General features: G+C 44.0%; 1 protein-coding gene across 1 annotated transcript in view; it reads right to left on the bottom strand.

Moving 5' to 3' along the window:
* Window positions 1–440: 440 nt before the first annotated feature.
* Window positions 441–18,240, bottom strand: part of MYOF (myoferlin) — a 145,566-nt gene continuing 127,766 nt past the window's right edge. The window contains exons 44-54 of the mRNA XM_063103471.1: window positions 17,420–17,590; window positions 16,571–16,719; window positions 14,455–14,594; window positions 12,838–12,926; window positions 12,656–12,751; window positions 9,532–9,673; window positions 7,146–7,245; window positions 4,787–4,977; window positions 2,981–3,090; window positions 2,458–2,605; window positions 441–1,000 (exon numbers count right to left, since the gene is read on the bottom strand). Coding sequence (XP_062959541.1) covers window positions 962–1,000; window positions 2,458–2,605; window positions 2,981–3,090; window positions 4,787–4,977; window positions 7,146–7,245; window positions 9,532–9,673; window positions 12,656–12,751; window positions 12,838–12,926; window positions 14,455–14,594; window positions 16,571–16,719; window positions 17,420–17,590 — 1,375 coding nt within the window. The 3' untranslated portion in view covers window positions 441–961. The remainder of the gene's footprint in view (window positions 1,001–2,457; window positions 2,606–2,980; window positions 3,091–4,786; window positions 4,978–7,145; window positions 7,246–9,531; window positions 9,674–12,655; window positions 12,752–12,837; window positions 12,927–14,454; window positions 14,595–16,570; window positions 16,720–17,419; window positions 17,591–18,240) is intronic.

Raw genomic sequence — 18,240 nt, forward strand, 5'->3', positions numbered from 1 at the left:
TCCTTCTGGTGGTGTAGTATTGTGGTCAAGAGAAGTTAGGAAAGAGATAACCCAGATTGCCCAGGTCCAAATTCCAGCTCTGCCAATGATTGGCTGTGTGGCCTTGGGCAAGTTACTTAACCTTTTTGCCCCTCAATTTCTTCAACTGTAAAATGGGGTTAATAATGTCACCTACCTTTATAGGGTTACCTTGAAGATTAAATAAATTAATACACATAAAGCCCTTAAGATAGTATTTTGCATAGAATAAGTATCTTTAATAAGTGTTAGCTTTTATTATTTATTATATTAGCCCCAGTTTGACCTACTGGCTAAAATTTAGCAGCACACTTATAAGGGGTTTATTGTCAAGTGGTATATGCCGTAGCATTCCATCCACTGAGACCAGGAAGCTAAAAACTGCCTCTGCCCCACCTTGACCCACAGATACAACAAACAACTTTGTGCAAAAGGCAAAACATTTTTATTTGCATTCATCACAGAAGTTGAGTAGAGTCTCATTTAATCCGTACAAAATATAACAATGGTTGCAGGCATAGATAAGAGTATAACTAGTCTAACTGTTTTTATAATGCACAGTCCTTTTTCTTGGTTACAAATAAGAAGTCTATTGAAAACTTCAAATTCTAAATCAGCAATTTCCAAAAATTGAATTATAGAACTAAGGACAAATAAAATGATGTTTCAATGGAACCAGCCCACCTTGAAAAATATTCTGAAGAACAAGGTTAAAACTTTAGAAAATAAAACTTTTAATACTTCAAAAGATAACGAGATAAAAATATTGCTTGTTGGCCGGACTTTCCAGGATTTAGGCCCTCTGGTCACTGACGGGCCTCAGGGACGTGCAACACGCTACTGGGGTGCAGTGTCTGACACGGACAAAATCACGCTCGACAGTGGTCCGCAGAACAGGCAGGAGTCCCTCCTGGGGACTCTTGAAAAGAAGCCTTTGCTTTCATTAGGCATTGGGCCTCACAATCTTCATTGATAAATAGTTCTGAAAAGAAAACAGAGAACAGTGTTAAAATACATATTTTTAAGTTAGAGCTGCTCAACCTTGGCACTGTTGACATTTAGGACCAGATGATGCTCTCTGGTTGGGGAGTTGTCCTGTGCACTGTGGGATATTCAGCAGCCTCCCTGGCTTCTACCCACCAGATGCCTGTAGCCCCCCCAGTTGTTACAACCAAAATGTCTCCAGACATTGCCAAATGTCCTCTGGGGGCAAAATCTTCCCCCCTTCCAGTGGAGAACCACTGGTTTAAATCAACAGAATCTAAATCAGGAAAAAGAAATAACTGTGAGGAGTTTTTCAAATGGTCGAGGCAGATTGGACTGTCTACCAACTGGAAAATAGTGTGCATATATTTATAGTTAACAAACCGAAAGTATACTGGGGAAAAATGGAGAAAGAAAACCCCTGCAATTGTGGTTGTATGACTATGCTACTAAACACAAAATTACCTTTATTAAAATGAACTGAGTATGACTTTTGGATGCCTCCTGTGGCATTCAGTGCTATTCACCTTGCTTCTGCCCATGGTTCCCTCTGCCTGGACTATCCCTTCTCCAGTCGACACATTGAGCTTAAATGCCCCCTCCTTGGCCAAACCTTCCTCAGCAATGGGTTCCTACAGTCGTTTGCTCATGTCTCTATAACAGCGTGCCTCCCGTAGTAATGTTCTCGTTCACGTGCTGGCTTGTTTCTGGACTATGAACTGCTCATGGACAGAGATCAGACCTTAGTCATCTCTATAACCTAATTCCTAGTCTACAGTAGATGCTCAATAAATTTCTGGAATGAAGGGATGAAGATACTACTTCTGGGTACACTGCCATGTCTCCCATTTAGACTCCTATTTACTACTAGATTGATTAAGGGAAATTTAAAGGGGAGGTTATGTAAGACATGGGCCTTAAAGAACAAGTGAGATTTTGATAGACAAAATGTGAGCAAAGGAATGTCATTAGCAAAGGCATTCAGACAGGTAAGGGCAGTAAGTGTTGGGGGTGGTCAGACAACCATCTAGTGTGGGTAGAGAAGAGGGATTTTGGAGACCTATGATGAGCCCAAATTCAGGGATCCTTGAAGGCTAGGACAAGGAGTTAGGATCCAGGGTGATTCGGAACCAAAAAATCCAAACACAGGAAGATCAGTTGGAAACGCTGGCTACAGTCCAGACATACATTGATAAAGACCTCAGTGATTTCTCCCAGAATTCCTAAAACCAAAGTTTTTTCCAGACCTCAAAGTTCTGCCTGTAATTTGTGAAACCCTAAGAATGTAATTGTAATCACAGGACACATTATTTTAAATTTTCCAAAAGCAGAAGGGTTGCAACACTGCAACTGCTAAGTGGGTCATTCTTCTGAGCAGCAATCCAGGCAAATACCAAGCTGGAAGACAGACCACAATTCACACAAAAGCCAACACAAGAGGCCAGGGGTTCCCACCGGCAGGGAGTACAGGAGCACAGCCACGAAGAGCAGCAGGATAAGCAGAATCAGCAGCCCGATGATGACCCACTTAAACCGGCGCCACACGATGAACTTCATGGTCTTGCACGGGTTGGTGAACCAGAGGAAGGAGGTTTCTGGGCGGCTGCATGGCAAAGAAAGGGTATTACCTACCCCACTCAGGAGGGCCAAATATTTCATCCCAGACCATATCACAAGGAACAACTAATAACATCTATCAAGTCAGGAAAAGATAGCAGTCCCCTTAGTTGACGGAGAGAGGCTCTTTAACTTTGTCAGCTTCCTAAGAGGCTGAAGACACATGAATTTTGGTTTCGTGGGAAAAGAAAATTGTTAAAACGAAGCCAAGGCACCCACCTCTCCAGCCCCCACCCCCTCTATTAGGTACACAATTAGAAGGACAACAGCTAATCCATCCCATTAATCCAATTGGAAGAGGGGCTTTCAGACTGCAGGTGCTTGGGGTCAGACAGCATCGGGAACAAAGAGGGCCTCTCACTTTGGTGGGTCCAGCTTGGGGTTCACGTTGGGTTCATCCCGCCCCTTCCCGGCTGGCCGCTCGTCAGCCTCCTTCTCATTGAGGATTTCCAATGTCATCTCCACTTTCCCCTTCAGTAAAGCAGAACAGGTTAAACACATGACATCACGTTTCACAAATATTTTTACTTCAATCCAAGCAGTATTCCCTGAGCAACGATTTTTATTCTTGTAAAACAATCCTTAGATTGCCTTAAATTTTCCTCAAGAGATTTCATCACGTTTCCTCTTCCATGTGTTTCTGAGCTGACTCCATGTGGGAAACTGAGAGGACAAATCGCTTTCCCTCCTCCCTGCCTTTCTTCTCTGTCCTTGTCCTTCTAACTTTCTCACATCAATCTCCTTGCCTTCTCGCACACCTTCCTTTGTAACTTTGCTTGGACCCAGACACACCTGAATATCGCTAGTAACAGTGTAACATTTGTTGAGCATTAAGTGTAGGCTCCAAGAGACTATTGTGCAGAGCAGTGCCGGCACTTAGCAGGTACTGGATGTACACTAGCTGAATGAATGAATGAATGAATGAGTGGATGAACGCTGCCTCCCTACTGACAGGCTCCTGAGGGATGTTCTGGACACCGTTTAAGCCTCCTGTATGGACAATCTCGTGCAACATGCATGGCAAGCCTAGAAAGAGACTATTGCTGTCCTCTCGTATAGATGAGAACACCAAAGCTGAAATGAAAGAGGTCTAGAAACTCGCCCACTCTTATGGCGAGGCTTAACTAAGGTTGTAGCAGACTTTCTAGGACCTGGGGAAGCCCACGAGGTCACCAGCAAGTTGAGAAGCCCTGACCCTGATGCTTGTTTAGATGGCAGAGCTCTGATGACTCCTGTGCTTACAAATCAGACAAAGCTGGGTGCCTGACTCTGGCAAGTTGCTCCATCTCTCCAAGCCTGTTTTTGAATCTATAAAATGGACATGACATCTACTTCATGGGGTTGTCAGCAGAATTAACTAAGATTATGTGCAAACTAATCTGTAGTGACAGAAAGCAGATCAGCGGTTTTCTGGGGCCAGGGGGAGGATGGGCTGCAGAGGGTACAAGGTAACTTGGGGTGAAGGGAAGGTTCTGGATCTTGATTATGGTGGTGGTTCCATGGGTGCATACATCTGTCAAAACTCATCGAATTGTGCCCTTTAAACGGGTGCAGTTTACTTTATGTAAATTATATATCAATCTCATTTTTAAAATGAGATTATAAATGTAAGGCACTTAGCACGTTGCGTGGCCCATAATTAATGATTACAAATGTTAGCTATTAATAATACGTAACGTATTAAGTAGTCTTTTGTGACACAGCATGGTTACCCAACTATTGCTTCCGTTACAAAATATATTCCGAGCTCTGCAAACTTGCTTGTAAATTACAGCCTTCTTATTCAATGGATGTCAGCACCCCCTGCTTCCACCACCTTTTTGGTTTGCTTGTTTGTTTTGTTTCTAAATGAGAACAGCTCAAATTTGAAGTTCCTTTTTTTTGTACTAAATTGTACTGGGTGCTCAGCATAAATTAAACTTCCTGGTAAAGAAGGGTCCTAAGGAAATACAGGGAATCCACTAGGACTCCTAGATATTTGACTATTCCAACTCCTTCACCCTCCCCCAACTCCAAACACTTGCTCACAGCCTCTTCCACCTTCTCTTGTAATACCAGGGACAAGCCACTCCCAAACCTTAAAGTGCCACCAGTTGAACACTTCCTTATCTCATGTGGAGTAAATCTATTGATAAAGGATGAAACATCAGCCAGGAAATACTCATACAGCCATCACACGGGAGCCGTCCTTTTCCATGTAGCACGGCCACCATCCTTTCATGGACTTCTGCTCAAAGAGTGAGGCAGTCTTAGCCTTAAGGGGGTCCATGGCTTTGAGGTCCGGAATCATGTCTAAGCTGCATTTCTCTGATGATTTTGCCGGAATGATTGCGTGATGCAAATCAAGTTCCAGGAAACCTAGCCAAGGAAACAATATTAAATCCAAGTAAATTTCTAGTGGATCGACCATCATTCACAAGTGAACAGAATATTCTTGTCAGGGGAGAGGCTGAGAGTGATTTTGAACAGGTGACGTGTGAGTTAGAGAAAGAGACCCTGGAAGATGTTTCAATTCTTTCCAGATAGGATGGAAAATGGCAGAAGAAATAGCCATTTTCTGCTCAGCATCTCACAGACGACTACATGTTTTCTTTCTCCATGACATGAGCATAAATAGAATTCTATAAACTCAAAGTAATTGACCATCTATAGACAAAATTTCCATGAAATTCATGTGCCCATGGATTTGCAAGTTGCTTATTTGGGTTCTGAGCTGCCCTAAATAGAGGGGTCATTTGGCTGTGCGTAAAGACAACAGGTTCTGGAACATGGGATGCTCTATGGAACATTCACATTCAAGCCTCTCCTCATGTAACCTCAGAAACAGGCGCTTAAGCAGGAACAGGACAACTTAGCAGAAAATCTTCACCAGGAACTAAGAATCCTAGCCTCGACTAGGGTGTCTGGAGAAGCACATTTCCCTTCTGTGCTGTGAGACGTTAACTCTTTCGTATACTTTCACAGGAGGTCAAAAGTGTCTTTGGGGCTTGAGAACTCCTGTGAGCTCTTTCCTTAAGAAAATGTTATCTGTGATGTGGGGTCAATGAACTCCTAGGACAAGAGTTGGGTCTTCAACAGTGGCAGCAGAGAGCAACAGGGTGTTGTGTCAGATTCCCTTCGGACTGTCCCTTCCTCATATGATGGAGCCATAAGCCACTGTTTACCTCAGTCTTTCCTGAGCCCACGCCTGCTTCAGTCTTTCTCTCCTTTTGGTGATTTGCTCTCTGCATTCTGAGATACAGTTATTCTCCCTATGTGTTGTCAGACTACTTCATCTAAATTCTAAGGGAAAACCCTCTACTGTTCTGGAACTTACCACCCGTCTGCTTGATCAGACAGCACACCGTCATACTCATTTGTCATTCAACTCTTACTAAACACCGCCTAAGTCGTAACCACTGCATTAGGTGTGGTGAGCGGTAAAGGGATGAACAAGACAGGCTATTCCCCTGCTGGGGGAGACCCCCCTGGCAGTAAGGTGGTAGTGGGGAGACCGGTCAGGGGCTACTGTAATAGCAGGCTAAGAGGGAATGAGGTCTGAACTGGTGGCAGAGCTCACAGAAGTAAGGAAATGAGCACGCGTGATAAAGCAGATGACATTGCTAGGACTGGGTGGCTGAGGGGAGGTGGGGAAGAAAGAGCAGGAACCACAGAGGACTCTGGTGTTTTCTCCTGGGGGAATGGAGGGGCCGTGAAGAGCAAAGATCATGAGGAGAGCAGGTATGGAGTCAGGCAAGAAATGCTGAGTTTGATTTCAATCATGATAAATTTAAGGTGCTGGCCAAATATGAAGGTGGAAGGTTCTGGCCAGGAGTCGAGAATAAGCACGCCTTTCGTTTTTGCTGACTATACGTCAGGCACTGGGAGGGTCGGCTTCACAAGTGAGGTGAGGGTGGGTAAGTCACGGGGTGGGGAGGGGTTGGGGAGGGCTAGCGAGGAGCCACAGAACCTCGGGGAGGGCCTGTTTTAGACAGTGGGAGGAAGAAACAGAGCCGGTCAATGAGACAGGCCAAGGCCTGGGAAAGCGGAAACCCGGGGAGCTCAGCAGCATCGGGGCGAGGGAGGCATGTGCCAAGAGAGGGGGGACTGGGGGGTGCCTTTAGCCACACAGCATGGTCCTAGGGGATCCATCCAGCAATGGCTGGGGGTATTAAGTGACCTGGTGGCTTTTGAGAGCAGCACGCAGGAGAGGAGTGACTCTGAGGGCTGAGGCGAGAGAGTAGGTGATTTGGAAGTGGAGGTGGGAGTGCGATCCCCTTGTAAAGACAGGGTCTGGGGTTTCATAAAGAGGCAGGAGCTGGTGCAAGATCCTCCATGAGAGCCCTTGAGAGTGGATGGGCCTGTGGAAAGGGGGGACATTAAACTGTCAAGCCACATTGCCAGGAAGACATCCAGGCAAGGGGTCTCCCTCCAGTTATTGACAAGTATTGGAGATTTAAATAAGTGCTTCCAAATCAATTCCTTAATTGATTTCACTAATTCCAAGTACAGTTTCTTAGGGAAAATTATCCAAATGTAAGCCTTACCCAAGTAGTCATCCAGAGAAAACTTGTCATTGTCCCATATCTGAATGATCAGCCTGGGTGGGACTCGAAATTCCGTTTGGTCAATACTCCAGAAATGCTCCTTAAATGACAAAAGACATGGACAAATCAAATAATCCAGACTTCTGCACTCTGAAGCCCTCACCTTTGGCTTCCTGAAATAGCATCAAAGATCAGGCCCTTTCTATCTTTTGCACCCCCTGTATGAAGGGCAGTCAGGTTCCCCAGGAAATCTCAAGGCCACCAGCTGGGTGACAAAAAGGATGTCCCAGGCAGTTCCCAAACAGAAGGTTTTCTGCCATGTTCTTATCAGTGTGACTTCCTGCTGCCACCCATGGGGGTTGGGGAGGGATTAATCTCCCCCCTGAAGACCACTATGGCCTGCTTAGATTATCCTCCTAAAGCCAGACATTGTAGGCCAGCCCAAAATATCACCCACTGGGGTGTCACCTCTGCTCAGCAACCTTCCACCCCCCCGACACACAGATGTCCGAGCGTACTCTCATTTTACATTTGGGTGAAGATACTGGAATCCAGATTCCACTCTTTCATAAGTACAGATTTAAAATGCCCTGGCATTTTTGGCTTTTGAAAAATACCACTGGCTCTCATATGCTTGTAATCACCTTAGACCCTCAAATCCCCACATTAGAAGCAGGTGGAGGGAGAACTAGGTAAGGAACCTCCAAGTTCTCACCTCTGGTCTCTGCTTCTGCCCAGACAATATTAGCTAGGAATAATAACCCCTCCACAACCTAGTTACACCTAAGTTCCCCTGGCCCCAGCAAAAATGGGAATTTCCCCAGTGCTTTATGGATTTGAAGGAAAATTGTTGAGTTGTTTCTTGTTTCTCGTATTGCAGAAATGTTCTCGTTTCCTGGGCTCAGAGGGCCTTTTCTGAGGGGCTGGGAAGCCCACTCTGCTTTTGTCTGTCCCTTCCTGACTGTCCTGTGTGGGGTCATGCTTCAAGTTCCGCTCAGAGCACAGGGAGGTCCAGCCCCAGAGGTGGGTAAACAGGAAAGGCAACTTTAACTAAAGGCCTACCTGACTCCCCATCCTTCCCCTTACCCCTCCCCTGTCCTGTCTCACCATCTGAAAGTGTGCATATTTGATATCGCGTTGAGCCTCTGTGCCTCCAGAAAGTTCCCTTTGAAGGCATTCAATCCACCTGGTCTGGAAAAAGTGCTCACTACAGCATCAGCACTGAGTTGGGCCAGCAGAGGGTGGGGCCTGGCCCGATGGGACACAGGGAAGGTACATTTTGATGGAGCGTAGGGAGAAGAGGTGACCAGGCAGAGTGAGAGAAAGCGGACAGAATGCGGGAGGTAGGAGTGGGACCAGGCACCTATAGGAGACATCAGTTATTATTGTCTACCCAGGTTCTAGGCCCCTTTTTTGGATGAAAGCACCCAGACTTCCCTTGGGGGACTTGCCTTTCCCCAGTCCATGCAGTTTGGCAGGAGCTGACTCCATCCCTAACTTCAGAGCCTGGCCAATCGGAGCGCTGCACCTCTGGGCTACAATGGAGGCTTCAGGGATGGGCACAGGACCCCAAATAGGTGGGGACACTGAGCCCAATTCCAGAACTCTGATGGGTGCCATCAGAATTCTCTTTCTGCTGAGGTTTGCTGAGAGGACAGGGTAGGGACAGCTGGGGCAGCGGGCAGCCACCTTGCCTCCGCCACAGAAGGGCCCGCCTGGAAGTGAGGCGCACAGAGGAAGGCAGAGCAGAGGGGCAGAGAGAATGAGACCGGTTTCTAAAGACATGTCATTAGTGTGGCATCCAGATGTTCCTAAAGCCAGCCAACCTGGGCTTTTTAGTAATTTGAACCAATAAATCACTTTTTGGGGATAAGCCAATGTGAGTTGAGTTCTGTAACTCAAAGTCTTACTAATTGAGACCTTGAGGGCCCTGACCCCTCATGGAAGTGCTTCTGAAGGAGGTAAAGCAGATGTTCGTGTTTAATAAGGAAGGTAGAAGGGACATTTCACCACATTAACATTTTGCCTCTGTTTGGTTGTGCCTATTATGGGAAGAAATCAGTCTCCCCATAACCTGAAAAACACCCTTGGGTTGTTGTATACATTGATACAAGACCTTACTTCAACCATTTATCCTTCACCCTTCTGCCCATATGTTAGAGGAAAGAAAGTTGTTTTCTTTATTCTTCCTAATTACACAAATACATGTCTTGGCTGTGTGACTTGGACAAGTGTCTATACCTCTGTGGATCTCAGCTTCCCCATCTTTACCAAGAGGGAGCTGGACTCAGTGACCTCCCGGGTCCTGAGCAGCTCCGACACTACGCGTTTCTGAGTTAGGGAGACTTGTGACATCCACTTCCCACTGGCATATTTCAGGACTCACTTTTTTAGCAACAATGCAGAGTTGTTCAGCTGGGAGGTAGTCAAATGGGAAAACAAATCTCCAGTTAAAATTCCCTTCACCATCCAAGGATCTGTAATGGACATCTGTTTTCTGTTTGTTTTCTTCATTGCCAGGAATCCAGCTGAAAAGCAGAAGCAAACAGACTTAGCTTCATATGATTGACAAGTAATCTAGCCGCAAAATTGTGCAGTGATTAGGGGAGTGAAGAGCAGGAGAATTAATGCACTTTTCTTGGGCAGGTTCCAGTTATGTATGCAGCTGGGGGTGATTTATGAAGGGAAGGCACTCGATTGCATCCAACACAGGTTGTAGCCAAACAAAATATAATTCCTTTAAAACCAAAGCAGGAAACCCTTGAGACTTCAGTTAACAGGGCTAAGGTGAAATTTTCTGGAAAATATCAACAACGTAGCTTCTATTTTGGGTACGTTGAAGCTTGCTGGCTATGATTTTAGTCTTCACAACTACAACTCATCAGTGTCTGTCATCACTGCTGATAGGCTCAATGAATATGAGTTAGCTCAAAATTGTAGCATTTCCTTTCCCATATTTACTTACGCAAACAAAAAAGGCACGGATCAAGTAATCTTATAGCTTCTTTGTTTTGTTTGTTTTGTTTTGTTTGACAGCTGGCCAGCATGGGGATCGAATCCGGAACCTTTCGTGTTATTAACACCAAGCTCTAACCAACTGGGCTATCTGGCCAGCCCTTTTTAAAAAAAATATTCTTAAATTCACTGTGATCATATTGATGAGATTGGCAAGGAAGATTTAAGCTGTATTTCCATGTACATATGTATGAGAATTCATGCAGTAACAACTAAATATCTTAACTTTTAACATTTGAAAAAGTTTCCTTTTGCTTGTGCCTGGCACATAGCAGACACGAAATAAATACCTGTTAAATGAATGAATGAATGAATGAATGAATGAATGAATGTGCCTGGAAGGAAGCTGTCATCACATCTTCCTGCTACTGGAAGGGCTCCTGGTTTGGAACCAGGTTGTAACATTTAATTTTAGATTGGTAAGTCGTAGACTGCATAGTTCTGAACACTGCATTATCAGCAACACATTAGAATCAACAGGGGAGATTTTTAAGATATCAGTGCCTGGACCCCCACAGATAGAGATTCTTGGTAGGAGAAAGGCCTGGCTCTGAAACTCTCTGGGCCTCATCTCCCACCTGTAAAATGAAATTAATGGTGTGTGCTCCCTTCACATGGTCAGTATGAGGATAGAATGAGAGATCATGGCTTATAAGGGGCAGAGGGGGAAGGGGGAAATCCTTAATTCATGTCTATGATTATCACCTATGAACCAGGTACTTATTTATTCTTCCCATCAACTGTTTGACTATCTCCATTTTACAGATGAGGAAAGTGAGGTTCAACAAAGATATATTTATTTACACAAGGTCACACAGCCAGTAACTGGCAGAATTAAGTATTACTCCCAGGTTAGTCTGACTCCAAAGTCCATACCTGTTACTCTGCCTCAAAGACCATGTAAACTATAAAATCACTTGCTAATATGAAGTCCTATTATGAGCAATGGTATTGATATCAATCAACTATAGAAGTTTTCTTTTTTGCTAGCAAATTAACTGACTAGATAGATTTGTTGAAAGATTCCTTTTGGCTATTAACTTTTAAACTAACTCACTGAAGAGTTCACATTCTCTCAGCTATGACCTTGGTGGCTTCACATCCTGATCCGTTCCTAAGTGTTAACATTATCCTACCCCAGACCATCACTCCCGGCAGCTCTTCCTCTTTTTTTGTGAATCTTTTCACATTTTAATTTTAAGACATGTTTAAAAACTACTGTAGGTATATGTGTTTGTATTTATGTATGTGTAGCTTTGTATGGAACACCCATATGTATGTAGTGCTAGGCATGGTATTTATGCATTATTCATCTTTCCACATATAGTACTTAGATTTTAATTCCAAATTTTACATGGTATCTTAAGTTGAGCTTTATTTTCTTATTAGAAGAGCTTTCTCTCAGTCCAGTATTACTTGAGTTTGTTTCCCTAATTTGAAAAAAAATAATGCTTATGATAGTCAAATAAATTTGCATATATATAATTAGCTGGGATTAGTTTTCCTTGGGGAATGATAATGAGATCCTGAAATGAGAAAGAATAATGAAGAACTTGATGAAACATTCCTTGTTTACAGTGAACCTAAATGATGGTAATCATGTCTTTAACAAAGTTTTGATTGTAGACCGTTTGGGATCATAAATGTAACTCTGTTCTCACTTTATGCATATATTAAATTTCAATTAAATTTCAAAAGCCTTCTCTTTTAATATCAACGAACCAAACTCAGTCCATGTGGAACAGTAATAATAGTAGCTAACACTCACACAGTGTGTATTATCTGCCAGGCACTATCCTAAATGCTTTGAATAATTGCATCTCCTAAGATGAAGAGAATAATGACCAACCATGACACATTTCATGTTGGATGCAGGCACTCAATGAATGTTGGTGGAATGAATGATTGTTGTGAAATCTGCTAATAATTCTGCTTTTCCATAGACATTAGCTGCTGGTAATAAAATATATAGAAAAAGAAATTTTGGAAGCTTTACTTGTGTTTCTTTCTTTTTTGTTGTTGTTGGCTGGCCGGTATGTGGATCTGAACTCTTGACCTTGGATTTGAAGGCTGTGCTCTAACCAACTGAGCCAACCAGCCAGTCTGCTTGTGTTTCTCTGGCTAGTTATACAAGATATCAGAGATGAATACAAAGAAATGACACAGCTAAAAAGTCTCAGAAATAACAAACCTGCTCAATAAATGGAAGAAAATCTGTTTCGTTACGAAAAAACAAAGAAATATTGATCAATTCTTACAGTCATTAGACACCTCTGCTCATAAACATAAACACGGTCCATACGGGTTTCTCTTTTCTTTCTGTTCTCTCCCCCTTTGTTTTCCAGGAGCTCCCTAAGCAGATTGCATTAATGAGATAAAACAGCTCCAACTAACCAAGGATCCTATAGTGGGCATCTTCAGTAATGACACCTAGTGAAGGCAGAAGTCTGCTTCATTCCCTGAGCCTGTCAAAGGCTCCTGCGTGCTAACCTCACCCTTTCACGTAGATGTCGCTCATTTCCTCTCCTGTGATGCTTTTCTCATCCAGGATAACATCCTTGGTGTTCCAGATGATAACACGCAGGTAGTATCTGAAAGGAGCACATTTGAAGATAGTTTTTCTTCTTGTCCTGACCCAGCCCCTGGTCCAGTATAGAAACAGTCTCAAGTTACTTACTTCTTGGCTTTCCGGGGTGTGATGTTGAAAGGAGGTCCTGGTGGCCCCAAACTCTTGGGGAAAACATCCACCCACATCTGAAGTTTTCCCTAAACCATCCAAAAATGAAAAAAGGGCTGAAGATATTATGAGTGGTTGAAATCACAATTTTTGCTCATAATTCTTAGGCAAAACTATTTCTTCGGGCCTGCGAATTTATTAGTCCATACAGAAGGCCATATTTGGAGTAGAAGAGCAAACCAAAATTAATCTTATATCTGTAATGTCATTTAGGCCACCCACTTCCCATACTCACCCAGGGGTCTCTGACTACTGCATGTGCCCATCTGTATCATGGTCTAAGTCACACACACACATACATCCTCTTACGAGGGCTTAAATTTGAGTCCTTCGTCCTCTGCCAGTTTCCATGCTGTCATTTCATTCATCATCACATTGCCCACTTGATATCCGTCCCATTTTTGTGAGACTTAAAAGTTTTTCCACTTACCTCAAGATACAAAATTAAAGCAATGAAAATGGTATTTAACTTTGTAAAAGAAAAACTTACAACATGGCACATTCAAAGGAGGGACTCAAACAATGACATAACTGTTCCCAAAAGGTGAGGATTCCCTGCCATTGGCTCACTAGTTCCCATCACCCAGTGAGAGGCTCACAGGAAGGGGAGGAAAAGGAGAAAAAGGTTCTTTGGTGGAAGGAAGAAGAATAAGAAAAGGAAGAAATGGAAATGTGGAACAGAATAAAAAGCAAGAAATGACTAACAGAATAATCTAGAAATCCCAGGCCACTTGTGGCACTCTTTAGCAATAAGATTATCCATAGTTTTGCTGTGTCAGGAATATTTGCATCCATTAGATTGATATTTCCTAAACTGTGATCTCCTAGCCACCTTCATCAGAACCCCTCTAGGAACTTATAAAAATTCAGATTCCTGGCCCACCCCAGACCTATTGGATCCAAATCTCTGCAGACACAGCCTGAAAATCTTCACAGGCCATGTCTCACTTTGCTTCTCTGGAAACTGCTCCCTGTCCTTTAGAAACTGACCCTCCCCATCACAATCCATATGGTCCCTGTGACCTGCCATCTTGTGTATTGTGGCCCCGCTTCCTTGGCTCTTCAGTCTCAGATGACACCTCTTCCCCAAGCTGGGCCACACTCAGTCACTTTCCCATACTCTGCCCTCCTAGCTACAGCTGAGTGACCTGGGAGTAGGCAACTGAGCCAAGTTGGGATAACCAACCCCTATAGGTCTGGAAGTAGATGGGTCTACATTATAACACAAAAATACACAGGAACTGTCCACGATATTCAGACTTATAGGAAGGTGATCACAGCAAGAGAGCAGATGAAATAGACTCATAGAGAGAAACAGAGATAAGAGAGAGAAGACACACTGGTTCAAGTTTGTTCTGAGTCATAACCAATCTCCTGTTTGGACTTAGTGAGTTACCTAAAAATTCTCACAACAAATACCCTTTGGGATGAAAATAATTTTAGTTTCTTGCGTATGTAAAAGTATTCAAACAAGATAAAAGAGGCAAATCTGTGTCAGCTATTGCCACTGCATTTGGGGTATGGCTGATGGGTCTCAAAGGAGGGGAGCCCCTTTACCTGGGAGATGTTGGGCTGGAAGGTGCTGTGCAAAGTCCTCGTTTCTACATGCTCAGGGACCAGCCCCTGAGTCCTGAGGATGTGAAGGGCAAGACGCTCTTCAAGGGCCCCAAGGTGCTGGTGCAGGATTTTGTTGGCTTCTGGAATGGAAAGCAGCATTGAAACAGGGATGGGCCTTCAGGAAGAGTTCAGCCAGTCTGCCCTAAGCTGCTTGCAGCTGTTCACCCCAGACTTTGCAAGAGTGGACAGGCAGTGCCAGTGTGTCCACTGACTTGTGAAAGAATAGTTGATAGAAATAGCTCCTGACCAGGGGCTCTGCCCCACCAGACTCATACCCAACTTGTGAACTGCCAGTAGCAAAGGGACCAGAGCACACCAGAACGGGTAAGTGGGAGCAGTCTGTGTTTACTTTCATGGCAAAGGCTCACAGCTAGCCTCTGTTACCCAGCCTCCCTTGCAGTTAGATGTGGCCACACGACCAAGTTCAGCTAGAATATAACACCTCTGGATCTATCCATAAATCCCTCCCATGTAGGATCCTCTATGCGCCTTTCTCTTCTGGATGCAGCAGAGAACAGCAACCTTAGACACGTGAGATGAAGATGGAAGCCCCTGAGTCCATGAAGCACTGCTTGGAAGACGACCACCCACATGGAGGAATAACTACTTTGAATTAATGAGAAATAAACTTCGATTGAGTTATGTCAGTGAAATTTGGAAGTTCAATTGGAATAGAAGCTAAAATCGCTATGGCATTCTAAAAACATGGCCCCCAAATTCTCTAACACTTCTTCCATCGCAAGGTGGGATCTGTGTCCTTTCCCTTTGAATCTGGAGACATTCAAACACTAACATGTCAAGAAAGGAGGCTGTGTGACTTCTGAGGCTAGGTATAAAAAGCCACACAGCTCCTGCCTGGTTCCCTGGGGACACTCACTCTGGGGGAAGCCATCTGTCTTGTAAGGAGTCTGAGGTGCCCAGAGACTGCCCTGCCAAACAGGCCTGTGCAGGTGCTCTGTTCGTCAATCCCAGCCAAGCCGCAGATGACAGCAGCCCCAGCTGTCATCAAACTGCTACTACACGAAAGACCTCAAGCCAGAACCGCTCAGCTAATTCCTCCTGAATTCCTGATGCACAAAACTGTGAGCAAAACAACATGGTTGTTTCCAGTTGCTAAGTTTTGGGGTGACTCATTATGTAACAATAGTTACTTGAATAATCCCCATAATTGATACAGCTTTTCCGGGGGGATTGTTTGATTATTTGAGGGTACCCTTAACCACTAGATCATGTTGCTTCCCAGTTTATTCCCAATCACTTTTGCAAGTTCACATGTTAACAGCAGCATCAACATTTCTTAAATATCTAATCATCCCATATTTTGACTAAGTCCTCTTTAAAATGGAAAGATAAAACACAGTTTCTTACAATGTCAAGAGTCAAGTTAGGATCAGGAAGAACTTTCACTGCTGTGTGTCTCTGCTTATCTCTCCCTGGACATCCCATGCTCCCTTCAAGGTCAGCCCCATCACCTCCCCCTACAAAATGCAGAACATACCACAGCTCTCATACTCTGTGAAGCTTGTTTCAGTCTTTGTCACAGTGTGGCTAGTTGTTGATGTGTCAGGATGGCTTGTATTATAAGTTATTTCTTAGGAAAGAACAAGACCCCCAGCTTCGACATGAACCAGGTGGGAACTTAGCAGGCTCTCTGAACCAACCCCCAGCATCCCTGAGGCTTCTCAGTAAAGGGCTTAAATAAATGATGGGATAAATTTGGAAGAGGAATTCTTGCACTATCATCTGAGCATTTTTGAGCTAATTATGCATTACATGGAAATTAGTTAATTACTAGGAATTTGTGTTCAAAGCTTAATGGCTATGACCTAAAAAGGGCAAAGTGAAACATAAGCCAGACAAGAAAATGTGTCTACTTTGACACTTGACGAGACAGCAAAGCTCTACTATAATGTGGCTTCTGTTAGATAGAGTCATGTGTGCAGAGTCTCATAAGGTATAATTAAGGTGACTCTGTGCACCCTGTTCCCCAAAACCCGGCAACATAAATGGGTTATTATACTTTGTACCAGCTTACAATCCACAGCCATGTGCTCACCAAATTCATCCAGACTGTAGTCTCGTCCTCCATATCTGATTCTACTTCCATCTTCGGAAAGGATAGGTGGTGGGAAGCCTTTGAATCTGGCTACATTTTGAAGCAACTGTGTTGGTCTCAATTGATCTCGCCAGGTATTTATTCCAGAACTGTGAATAACATCACATGGCCTAGAGTTACTGCAGGACCCACAGTTTCTTCATGGATTCACACACACACCCATGTGCTTCCAGACGCTCCCATATAATGGGAGCAGGGAATGTCCTCTACACTTTGACTTTTGCCTAAAATCCACGTTATTTTGGCCTCAGCCAATTGATTTGATTGATTGTTTGCCTTCAGTTTTCTCCTCTATAAAAATGGGAGTTTGACTGAGATCACCATAGTCATAACAGGCAAGCTTGTAAACTAGAAATTGAAAGCTGTATCTCATTAGATACTGTAGGAAGACACTGTACAGCAATCAGGGGAAGTGGGACATCACAGAATTGATCAACTAAGGGGGTGGCCAGGAAATTCTTGCCATCAAACATTGCAGCCCCTCAGTTCCCGACATCCAGGAGTGGGGCTCAAAGAAGGGGAGAGAGGAGGCTGGTTCTCCAAGCGCTGCCAGCTGTGCCATCCCCACAGGGCACTGCACTGCTCCAGTGGCCCCCGTTTTACACAGACCACAATGTGAATTGGGCAGTGCGGTGGCCCTGATTCTGCCTAAGATAATCCTATTATTAAAAATGGGACTTAACTGACTGAAAGAAGCAGTGGCTCAGTGAGGAAAGGCACCGGGTAGCTTCCTTAGGTACTCATGTCAGATGGAGCAAACTGCCCACACTTATGGCCAAAGCAACTTACACACAATACTGCTCAGGTATGCCACAGTGGGACCCAAACCGGGAAAGGAATCGGTTTTCCAAATCAATAATTGTTTCTCCCACTTTTTCATCACGCGTAAAAGTGTCATAATCGTAGACAGAAATTTTCAGGTCTTTTTCTTGAGGTAAGTAGCAACACAGTTCGTACATTCTAAATAAATAAATGCACAGTTAGAATCTCCATAATCCGTCCAGGTGCCTCACAAAACCCAGGGCTCCCTGCAAAGAATTTCCAGGTGGTGCCTACCTATGGCCCTTGGAGGAGAACATCTGACTAGGATAACGAGGGAGAGTGGTAGTGGGTGGGGGTACTAGATAAATAGTACGTACTGGTAATAAGAACAGTAAGAGAATGCATACTGGCTCAGGAGAAAAGCATGGACTTTAAATACCTAGATTCAAATCCCAGCTCTGTTGCTTACTAGCTGTGGAACTCTAGGCCAGTTACTTAACCTGTGCTCAGTGTTCTCATCTGTAAAATGGTGATAGTAATACCTACCATCTAGTGTTACAGTGTCTAGAGTCAAGTGAAGAAATGTTTAGAAAGCATTTGACCTAAGTGTATTGATCAAACCTCAATATGATAATAACAGTAATGTACAATATTATTAACTTTATTATCATCACATGCCTATTAACTGGGTCACCTTACCAAGCATCTCTACCCAGCTGGCAGGTTAGAAAGGCACAAACACCTGGATTACAGCCCCCATATGTGCCCCCATGATGTTCCCTCCTCTGCCTCAGAGACCACTACCCCATGGAACAGGTTCGATTCACCCCACAAGAGCACAGGGGAGG

This window comes from Cynocephalus volans, chromosome 7 (genome assembly GCF_027409185.1).
Source record: "Cynocephalus volans isolate mCynVol1 chromosome 7, mCynVol1.pri, whole genome shotgun sequence".
Classification (NCBI taxonomy): Eukaryota; Metazoa; Chordata; class Mammalia; order Dermoptera; family Cynocephalidae; genus Cynocephalus; species Cynocephalus volans.